Source organism: Adelges cooleyi, unplaced genomic scaffold, assembly GCF_023614345.1.
Source record: "Adelges cooleyi isolate 19-005CV unplaced genomic scaffold, UGA_ACOO_1.1 ACOO_flye_CR_arks_rails_tigmint_CR_PRNA_0, whole genome shotgun sequence".
Taxonomy (NCBI): Eukaryota; Metazoa; Arthropoda; class Insecta; order Hemiptera; family Adelgidae; genus Adelges; species Adelges cooleyi.
Window position 1 is genome coordinate 167,293 of NW_026095750.1, and position 11,563 is coordinate 178,855.

Here is an 11,563-nt window from a genome sequence, read left to right on the forward strand (position 1 = left end):
ATTAGGTTTATTAAATCTATATTATATATTATATACTATATTTATAAATATATACTAATTATAGCTTTCAATTATAGCTTTTCATTAAAAACTGTCTACGATGATTGACAAAATTCTTAATACGTAGGAGGTATTATGGCTCACAACATAATATAAACAATAATAGATCAAATAATAAATAAACCAAAAACAATTAAAATAGCTAATAATAACAATATATTTATAACAAAAACAATAACAATGTCATACACGTAACAATGTACATTCAATAAAAAAAGTCTGCATTGTTAAGATGGTTACATCAACTAATTACATAAAATATTTTTTTTGTTTTTGTTTACGTTAAATCGCTTACACATCTAATGATTGTAGTAAAATTTAATTAAAATTAAAGAGCATCGATTAAACACTAGCAGTTGCACTTACATGGCCTATCGAGTTACAATTACTCTACTTAATGCAATTTATTTACAAACTGATCAAATGAATAACGGTCAATCACATTTGTATTTATTTGAGACTTGACAGTAGATTGAACACAGCTAACATATTAATGTTTGAAATCGATCAACTCTTGTCATTGGCGTAGGCTTTTTGGGTACTTACAAAAGATAAAAGATGTACTTAACACGTTGACCGCCACGGGTTTTTTTACTTTGTTATTTGTAACAGCCATGAGATGTAATTCTAAATCTCAATTTTTTTCAAAAAATTGGTTGTGAGATTTTTTTTAGAGATCTCATTCACAATTATTTTCGATTGATGAGATTTGTACAGTGTTGCCACTTTCATTCGGTCTTTTTAGCAAGCGTCTAGCATTATCAGTTTTTTTCTATGATTTTTTGAAATGTATGTATGCCATGATAATCTTATCATTGATCCATTTGCATATTTTTTTGAAAATAACAAAGCTAGATAATGAAATAGAATAACTTTTGTTAAAATACGTACTGTAGTTTTTGGTTTGGCTGTAATTTGGTTAGCAGAAGCTTCTCTTTGGATTTTTTTAACAATGGCGTTTTTCCTCAATCATTTTCCTTCTTTTTTTAAACAGTAGCTTCTTTAAATTCCTTTTTAACCTTGCTGTCCTTAGGAAGATCTTTTGATTCAGCCAGTACAGAGTCACTTTTAACAGTAGATTTGTTTCGAGCACTATTACCAGGACAAGTAATTGTTTCTTCTATTTTCGTTTTACCTGGCTTTTTAGTCACAGACTCAGTAGCCATTTCCTTTTCTTTCAAAACGATTTCAGACTTTTCTTTTTTTCTGTCAACTTTGTGTGGAATTTCAATGTTGTTCTTTAATGTTGCTGCCACCTTCTCTTCTACCCTTACGGTTTTCAAAGGCTTTTTTTCAGACAAACGGTTCCGTTTTCTTTCCGATTGTTTCAGGTCTGGCTTTTTTCTTATCTACTTTCTTAGCAACATGTTTATCACTACTCTTCATAGTTAAAGCAACCTTGTCTTCGATTTTTAAAGTTTTGGAAGGTTTTTTTGGTGTCACCGGTTCTTTGACAATATCGGCTTCCTTTATGAAAGTTTCTATTTTTTCTTTTTATTCCTTAGGTTCTAATTTAATGGCAATAGTCGTTTGCCTGTTCTTATCAAAACTGCTAGAGGGTAACGCTTTATCCACATCATGAATGATACTGCGACTAAATCTGCTTCCAGATCTCACTCCTCTAAGATGACTTATCATCAAGCAGCCGAGTTTTCGGTAGAAATCTTCAATACTATGTAGATACCTAGTACAAACAAAGTACTCATTATCATTCGCTGTTCATCAAATTAATTTCACATACATCATAACTCGTATTGTAATAATTTTTAAGTATAAATTCAAAGTGCATTAATTTTTTCGGTTTTATAAAATACATTTAAAAATTATTAATTGATTTTGTCCAAACAGGATGTTATATTATTATTTTTAAGTTTACAAGGGTAATTCTTTTTTAATAAAGTTACATGATTATTACAATATTGTTTATTTGTTCGTGGTATACTAGCAATATTTAATATTACAAACATACACTTACTGTTGGTAATATTGTTTGACAGAAGAAACACGGTTTGTGGCCAATCCTTTGTGCCAGTTATCCACTGTTAACATTTACCGACTTTGTTAAAACCGCCCAAGTTAATGACAACCTAAAACATAATAAAACAGTTAGAATACGACAACTGAATTCTATATTTTATATACACATAACACACCATTGTTACAATTTCTGTACAAATAATCATTTAAATATATTTAAAACTTAATTATCCCGTTAAAGATAATTTATTTGTCCATAAATATATCGACTATTTCAATACTAGTATAAATCGAATTTAAAAATTTCATTTAGTTTAGTAATTTAAAAAATGTTTGAATGATTTGCATACTTCTTCGGACTGACAATCCGTTCTGGATAGCGAATTCATCTAGAAACAATCTCATGATAGCAGAGTTGGACCTTCAAGACCCGTTAAGCCACATCATGATATTATAATATACATTGCATAAGATTCTTTAACAATCAATATCAATCTATAATGTATAACTTAATAACACACCAAAAGCAATTCAAACATATATTTTTTTCGAATCTATTTTGAAAATTGTGTCAACATAATAAAACACTGTATCAGTTAGTTTTATTAACAGCTACTGTACTGACAATCATTAAACACCCAATTGAATGTTCAATAGATTCTCTTTACGCTAACGTGTACTTTAAGCTAAATTAAATATCGATTAAATACCTTGAACAGTTTGTACATATCAACATTTTTGTCGTTAATCATGGGTGCTTGGTTTTTATAGGTGTTCCTCGGACATCCATAAAATTGAATAATAGTGCCCAAAATGGTCTTCAATAGATTCTTAATTGGAGTTCTAAGAAATGTTGATAATTTTATTGTAAACAGATAAAGGATAAAAATAAATCTGTAGCATTATGACAGAACATGATAAGTCAAAACGGAATTATCTGTAAAAGCGGTTCAGTTATTTGACTAACAATGTTAACAAAGATGGAAAATTATATTTCAAATGTGGCAAAAAAAGAATTACCTAAAATTAATAAAGAAAACTAACTAACTTCTGCCTTAATTACCAAATGGAAATGTATTAAATTTTAATTTTTTACATCAATATTATAACGCCTTCACTGTCATGACACAGTTTTTTTCGAGTCCAAACAGTAAGTCACGGTCCTAAAAGTGGCCAAAGTTCATCTTTGTCCAGATATAAAATCGCTTTTTCAACAGCTATAGAAATTTTAATTGTATTAACGAAAAGATATTTATAAAAATAAAATAACAATGCTGTAATTAAAATAAATACCCGTTTTTAAAGGAGGATTTTCTACTTTGGGGGCTATTTCTTTTGTAAATTCTGTAATTTCTTTTTTCAAAACTGTACAGCTGCAAACGGAAGTGTTGTTATGGTTTTAAAATAAACACATTAATAGGTTATTAAATTCAATTAGTATTATTTCATCAACTCACTATTTTTCATCTTTAAAAGAACAAACCAAGTAGTCTTCCAAAACGTTTGTTTTAACTGCAAATTGTGCAGTAGGCGCTAGCACTAACCCGGGAAACCAATTGTCTCTGACTTTTTTTTTGTTATTGAACTCTATGCACACCATGTTACCAATGTCTTTTTTTTCCATTTCTAAAATGTCTTCCTCTCCACTTTCCCTGTAAAAAATCAATCAAAATAAGATTATTCACACTACATAAAACCTTTTGTTAAAACTTAAAATCATTGAATACAATACCTAACTATTGAAATATAAAAAACAGCATCAATTGTTTAAACAATTAAGATTATTTAAACAGCTAAACTAAGTTTATTTAAATTATTTAGTATACAGTTAAGAATTAAGTAAAAATAAATTGTACAAAGATTTTTTTGATAAAAAATAAATATTGAATACATTTAAAAGTCTAAAATATCAAAAATAATAACTAGTAAAATAATAAAACTCTTAGAAATTTGTCGTACTAACAGTGTTTTGACTATAGTCCTGTATTTTTTTAATTGTTCCTTCTTATAATTCTTTCTTTTCATTACATTTGCACCAATCTACAAAAAAAGAAACGCATGTTTTCTTGATCATTCTAAATTTTGATTTAGCACATATTGCTAAAACACAAAATCTATATATATAAACTAACCTTGCATTTTACTGATTTTGAGATTTTCCTGATCTTTGCATCACAAAATGCTCCTTTATACTAGACACTGACCTCAGTACCGACAGCAAGAAGTGGAGGTTCGACCAAATTCACCTAATCACATAAAAACAATATTAGACTACATCAAAAAATAAGTTTGTAAGAGTTAAACAATTGCAAAAAAAAAAAAAACTATAATGCTTTACAATTAGAATATTTATAATTATATAAAAATATAACAATAGCATGCATTGAAAAGTTTGCTGGACTTAAAATATAGATTGTGAAGTCTAAATAAAATAGTGTACCTTGATGTTTTTAATAAAAATGTCAAATTATGTGTTCACATTACTATTTTACCTTAGAGTAAATAAAAAAAATGAAAATAGTTTACTAAAAGTATGTGTCCACACTTAACGTAACAATATAATCCAATAAGATATTTTTACATAATTATATTTAAACTGTTCAACGTACATATATTTATAATTTGTAAATAGCGTATTAAGGAAATTAATTATAAACTATACACCATTGTGTTAAGATAAAAAAAAATTCACAATTATAAGTATTGTATGACTTAAAACAATTAATACATTAACATGAAAGTTGTGTGTTAGATTTCATTGAAATGTAAAGAAGAAACTCACAATTATCCATTAAACAATTATTGAGGTGTTACACCAATAGAATAATGTAAAAAAATAGTTTTTTGTACATAAATAATAAAATGGAAATAATAAGGGTGCAAATCTTTGGTTGGCAAATAGTACTCAAATTATATAGTATTTCTCAGAATTATACTCCGGTCGAATAATATCCCTAGTCTTAATCAATTGCTTTCAAAAACCTGAGTACCTTGCGGTCGAGTAGTATTCCCAAAGAAAGATTTCCAAATGACCATTTATACAGTTTAAATAGTGATAGATTATCTTTTTACAGTGGTAGGTGGTTTTGTGAGGAAGGAAAGTAACGCTAATGGTCATTATCATAATTTGATATCTGCTTACCAACTACATAGAACCTAGAGACCACCACTGAAAAACCCCAACCATTTCTAAATATTGATATTATTGTACATCAATAACCATTTTAAATGAACAAGAACCAAAATATAAACAAATATTGTTTGCAAAAAAAGCAATTGAATTTAATGTTAGAAATCTCCAACTACAATACTAGGATATTATCAAATTACCGTTATATTATGGGTTTTCAATATTGTAAGTAGTTAAGGGTTAGTTTAAATTATTCCTATTATTATGTGTTTGAATACTTATTTAACGGTTTGGCATAAACTTTCTGCAATATCTTTTTAAATTAATTAACTTTCAACAATAAATACTAACCATGATGATTTTTGTGTTTGTTTTTGTGCACAATATTATTACTAATTTACAGTCGCGTCCGTTAAATCAAATTATAATGTATATTGAATGTGATTTTGATCTGTAAAAAAACAAAAATTCAAAGTTTATTTATGGTTATATAATAATGTTATTATTTATAATGATTGAATTTATGAAACTTCTATAAATTTCTAGTAATGTCAAGTAGGTATCAAATTATCACATATTATATGCACATTATAATCATTCATAATATCATACAACTAAAGCTCGACTTGGTTTTGATAAAAAATGGTGGCTTCTTGGTATTTCTATTACAGTTTGTACATATTTAATAATATGGTTTATAACTTCTAGGTAAACTTTAGTGTAAAATACAATATAAATGTGTAAGACATATTATATAGTGTGCAGTTGTTTATCTGTAATTGGGTTAACTACTAACAAACTTAGTAACTACAAAGCTATAAAATATCAAAGATAAGAAGATAGTGTCGAAAAGTCTGTGGTAGATTAATTGCCCAGCAGGCAAGATACTAGTGTTTCATTTCCAGTCATGCTGATAATTTTTTTTATAGTTTTCCGAGTCATCAACATATTGTCTAACTTAGGATAAGCTTAAAGCAAACAAATGTCAAAAACCTAGCTAATATTAGTTATTAGGTATGTATGATACACGCAGAGATGCTTGGGGATTTGTCAATATTTGTTACTATATTATCATAATCTTTATTTAATTAAAATAAATTGACAATGCTTTTGACTGAAAATCACAAAAATATTATGTGTCAAGTTTACTATACACGGTGGACTGCCATAGACTACTCTACAGAATGGAACTATAGTACACATTTATCATTCTTGTAACGTTAGTAATTATGTCACCAAAACAAATATAATATTATAGTTGATGCAGTAGCTTGGACTTATCATACATTTATATTTTAAAATACATACGCTTTAAATGTTAAGATTTTTATCATTAAATTTATAGGCTAGTTAAAACTAATAATTGTTTGCAATGCCTAATCAAATGCTGAATAATAGAAAACATTTCCAATGCGTTATTTGTGATCAACAAGTAAATTTATTACATTAGAAAAAGGTAGCACTTGCTGAGCTGTAAACTAGAAGTGTTATCATCCCTACGACCGTTGATAGTGCTTTTGACGCTAAAAGTCTTAAGTTAAAGAATGAATGTATGTGAATAATTTAACTTGTTTAACAAAATACGTTATATCAAATCCATTAACGGAAGGTAAATAACTAACTAATAAATTCATTAGAATAAATAAAAATTATATATTAAATAAAAACGTTTGTCGGTACTTACTATTATTAAGCCATTATGAGACAGTTTCCATGGACGTAAAAACATAGTTTAACATTTAATAATAATATGTTTTTTAGCAATATTTGAACAGTAAACACACAATTATGTTATAAATTTAAAAGAACAATAAGGATCACTTTGGGTGAGACAAAAAAATTACAGACAACAATCTACTTGATAATGATGTTTATGCGTGTGATAACAGCGGCCATCGAATGGTCAGAGGTAGAACGGAGTGAAGGTAAATACATTTGGTTGTTATTATTAATTGTCGCACACGCATAAACACCATTATCAACTAGATTGTTGTCTGTAACTTTTTTGCATTCACAACTCTCATCTAAAGCGCTCGTTGTTGATTTTTCGAAAAGTTGTGTCGTCGTTCTGTGTTGACAAGAACTTAAATATAATTTTAAAAACACAATTGGTAGGTATTAAGTGTGTAATTTCACAACTGTGTATTCACGTCTATGGGTCGTAGCCTTGGAAGCGGCTTCATAATAGCTAAATAATAGTAAGTACCGACAAACATTTTCATTGATTATATAATTTGTATTTATTCTTATGAATTAATTAGTAATTTACCTACAGTCTACAGATCTGTTGTTATGTATTTTGTCAAACAAGTTGGTAAACTAATGGAAAAATGTTGCTGGTCGTATATCTAGGACTTTTTTACTAAGACGTCTCGCTCGCATTGATTCATTTAAATAAGATTAAACTCCAGCTATAGTAATTTTTAAATATACATTATGAGATATTATGCTAATTATTGGATATATGCTTTGTGTTCTAGAGTTTAAGAAGTGCGAAACTAGCCAAGAATTCAAATTAAAATGGGTGATTATAACTGCGGTATCTTGATCAAAATAGAGGAAGACAACAAGGAAACAAAAAAGCACTTTACTGAAGCCTTAGTGAAAGAATCAAAACCGAGTAACATCGAAAAAACATATAAGAGTTGTTTTACAACCCACAACGATAAAAAAACAATAAACGAGGATTCTTATAAGTAACGTGATTTGAAATACATTTTATTTAAAAAAAACTATAACATGATAAAGGTAGCTAGAGCAGATAACTAGGCGTTTGTAATTTATTTTAAATAAATAATAAAATTTAAAAAAATAATATATTTTTATTAGGTTAGTTTCTTTTGTACTATCATTGTTTTTTATTTGTCAGCAGTCCAAGTATATGTTATGTTCGATTAGGTTTTGATTTAAATATTCATGTATTATGTCTTACCAATGCCAATCATGGATATAGATCATTTATATCAGTTTTGATATAGAAAAAAAAAATCTGAGGCTAACACTTGTAGTTAAAATAAAATAAAAATAAACATTTAAAGTTGACAACCTAATTTGTTATATTGTTCTTTGTGTTTTTAGACTTAATGAAACAGGAGATGTGCCAAGAATTAAAATTGAAGAAGGTGAGACGGATGATTATTACTGTAAATCCATAATTGAAAAAGAAGAAAACAATGAGCAACAAAAAACGACCGATGGCAATTCGTACGAGTAATATAACTTTTGAAATCAAATATTTTAAATAAATGTTAGTTAATAATAATATTTGGCCACCCCTGAATATCCTAGTATTTTCAGTTACAAATCTAAAACAAAAAAGAAGGATGACATACAGTTTTTGTATCAATATTTTGTAATAAAAAAATAAGTTACTTTATAGCTTTGATTCTTGGTAAGGACTTCGCTTTACGTATGAAACAATAGTACTCTTTCTTTATAATTATCACTGGTTGTAAAACACTGTACGCACCCCTAGAATTTCTACTGCAAATTATGTTAATTGTTAAAATGTATGTGTTTTTCCTACATTTGACTTGTATAATTTTTACAAACGACCATTGGCAACGTGTTTGATTTTTGGGAACACCCACTAATTTATCGACATCTATTAAATGTACCAATTAACCAACAACATTAAAAAACATAATAAAAATCGGCTTAACTACATGCCCGCAGAAATTATTTTATTAGAAACTCTTATAGTTAAAATCCATATCATGTGTTTTATTTTTTAGATTTACTGAAGAGAAAATTAAAGTTGAAATTAAAGAAGAAACTGATGATTATAACAGTTGTCCCATAAACAATATAGATGAAGAAAATGAAGATACGAAAGAGAACATTACCGAAGCCTTAATGATGAAACCAAGTCTGACTTACTTTGAAAAATCATATAATAGTTGCGGAACGGTCAAAAATTATCGTTATAAAACATTCGACGGGATTTCATATTAGTAATGACTTTTTTAAAATACAAATAATTCATATTGTTATTTTGATGTCACTGTACTTTTTCTGTTGGCACGACATTATGCTCGAAGGAATAACGGACAGGGCAATAAACAAGTTTTTGTTTTAAATTAATTTAAATAAACAAAAAAAATATGAAGAGCCAATAGTGTTGTGTCAAAAAACTTTACATATTTCATTTTGTCTGCATTTAAATATTTACTAAACCTGCTGAAAGTTCCAGAAATGTGTGTAGGACACTTTTATAATAATTGATCCTAGTCTTGAAATTGCTCTTACCAGTTTCACTGATAGCAACTAGTACACAGTGCTATGTTAACATTCATTGATTGTAGCCATTATTTTCTATTACAGTTTTGAGTTTATTTGTTTATTTTTGGTTTTTAGTGTCGGAGAAACGTGCAACGAAACTATAGTCAAAGAAGAAACCGACCTAGGGGTTGGCAATTATTTCGAATCTGTGATTAAAATTAAAAAAAAAAGTTTGTCGGATGTACAAACAACAAAAAACGATCTGGAGGAGATACAGTCATTTGTCTGTGATATATGTAAAAAATCATTCGCGACCAAAAGGAGAGTGGCCTGGCACATTAGTCATTCACATAGTGCGCACTCAATAACCCAGCAAAGTTCTGGAAAACAAGACGTCGAAAATAATATCATGTAAGACAAATTGATCATATTATTCATTATGCCACTCGTTATATAAGTACTTACTGCCTAATTCGCAGTCTATCATTTGGTGTATATAAATGATTACAACTGAAAGTGATAAATTCACTTTCAAATAAAAGCTACGATGCGTATCTGTAATGGTAGAAACACAATTATCGATAAATGTATTGTTCGTAAAGATAATTATATGCTTAAAAACAAATTTTAATTTTTAATATTAGAAGGATAGGATTAGGGATGATCGATTGACTATAAAATTGTACGCCATAGTTACCCATTTATTATTAATAAAGATATAGTGACTCACAAAAAAGTAATGAAATAAAAACATCAGTTTGAGAACAATACATCCTCATTAAAGCAAAAAATAAGTAATGAAATTTTGTAAGTTTCAAGCTCAATATTAATTAAAATTAAAATTAATTTTAGTAAATTAAATATAAATAATAAATAAAAACTTCTCCAGATCGGGCGGCTGCCGAAAACATGTTAATAAAAACAAATGATTTGATGCGTATAATTGTGACAAGAATAAATTTTTGTAAAACGTTATTGTTTATCGTTTTGTTGTAGTGTCAATCATACGACCGTTGGAGTAACTGATGGATACAATGGCAACATTGGACGACCCTATAAATGCGGCGTGTGCCTAAAGTCGTTTACTGCAAAATCCTCGCTTACAGTACATAAACGCGTTCACACTGGGGAAAAGCCTATAAATGTAACGTGTGCCTAATATCATTTTCTATAAAATCCTGTCTTACAGTACACAAACTCGTGCACACTGGTGAAAAGCCTTATAAATGTGTTGTGTGCTCAAAATCGTTTTCTCTGAAACCCTACCTCACAAAACACGAACGCGTGCACACTGGCGAAAAGCCCTACAAATGTAACGTGTGCCTGAAGTCATTTTCTGATACATCCACTCTTACAGTACACAAACGCGCGCACACTGGCGAAAAGCCTTATAAATGTATTGTATGCTCAAAGTCGTTTTCTGATAAATCCACTCTCGCAAAACACAAACTCCTGCACACTGATGAAAAGCCCTACAACTGTGACGTTTGCTCAAAATCATTTAATCAAAAAGTCCACTTTGAACAACACAAACGCATGCATACAGGAGAGAAACCCTACAAATGTAATGTGTGTTTAATGAAATTTTCTGTAAAATCCTCTCTTTCACTACACAAACGCGTGCACACTGGCGAAAAGCCTTATAAATGTTTGGTGTGCTCGAAATCGTTTTCTCGAAAACACGACCTCACAAGACATAATAAACGCATGCACGCTGGTGAAATGTTTATTAAATTTAAAAGTATACATCGTGCTTGAATTTTTTTTTTTAAATAACATCTAACAAAAGCACAATCGTTAACACATTTATGAGAAACATCATTGTATGTAATATTAATTATTATGTTGTTTTAACAAGTGGGTTAGTACTCTGCAGCCTTATTTTTATCGATAGTTTGATATTGGTATTATTTGTATCATAAATATATTGTTATTATTAGTCATATAGTTTATTATTTGGTTTTGAATATACATTTTTTATTTCTATTTATACATGTTTTGTATCATTCATTTGGCAATTTTTTTTTTTTTATATGACAGTTGATTATTTGGTAAGCACATTTAAACGTGATGACGTTAATTACGATAATTGATTATTAGGGAACTTTGAACCTTAAGTAAATAACACAATAAGAAACTGTGTGCTAATGACTTATTATTGAATTACATTCTGAA

The 11,563-nt window shown here is 28.5% G+C and overlaps 1 protein-coding gene and 1 long non-coding RNA gene across 8 annotated transcripts; one reads left to right on the top strand and one right to left on the bottom strand.

Moving 5' to 3' along the window:
• Positions 1-265: 265 nt before the first annotated feature.
• LOC126843004 (uncharacterized) lies at positions 266-7,005 on the bottom strand. Of its 5 annotated transcripts, none has more exons than XR_007686434.1 (9): positions 6,852-7,005; positions 5,519-5,618; positions 4,170-4,283; positions 4,001-4,077; positions 3,495-3,689; positions 3,331-3,410; positions 2,388-3,254; positions 2,036-2,147; positions 266-1,744 (listed from the first exon to the last, which is right to left on the bottom strand). It is a non-coding gene; the product is annotated as an uncharacterized LOC126843004 (long non-coding RNA). The 5 variants fall into 5 exon arrangements; XR_007686479.1 differs by having other exon boundaries at positions 2,388-2,880; positions 3,134-3,410; XR_007686519.1 differs by having other exon boundaries at positions 2,748-3,410.
• Positions 7,006-7,135: 130 nt separating this feature from the next.
• On the top strand, positions 7,136-10,631 carry LOC126844967 (zinc finger protein 62-like). 3 transcript variants are annotated; one of them, XM_050583835.1, is made up of 7 exons: positions 7,136-7,365; positions 7,443-7,583; positions 7,648-7,863; positions 8,246-8,377; positions 8,902-9,120; positions 9,524-9,799; positions 10,385-10,631. In XM_050583835.1, the coding sequence occupies exons 3-7, from the start codon at positions 7,688-7,690 to the stop codon at positions 10,545-10,547; spliced, it is 966 nt and encodes a 321-aa protein (XP_050439792.1). In that variant the 5' UTR covers positions 7,136-7,365; positions 7,443-7,583; positions 7,648-7,687; the 3' UTR covers positions 10,548-10,631. The 3 variants fall into 3 exon arrangements, with proteins under 3 accessions (XP_050439792.1, XP_050441350.1, XP_050440531.1); XM_050585393.1 differs by having other exon boundaries at positions 8,246-8,371; XM_050584574.1 differs by lacking the exon at positions 7,443-7,583.
• Positions 10,632-11,563: the final 932 nt, after the last annotated feature.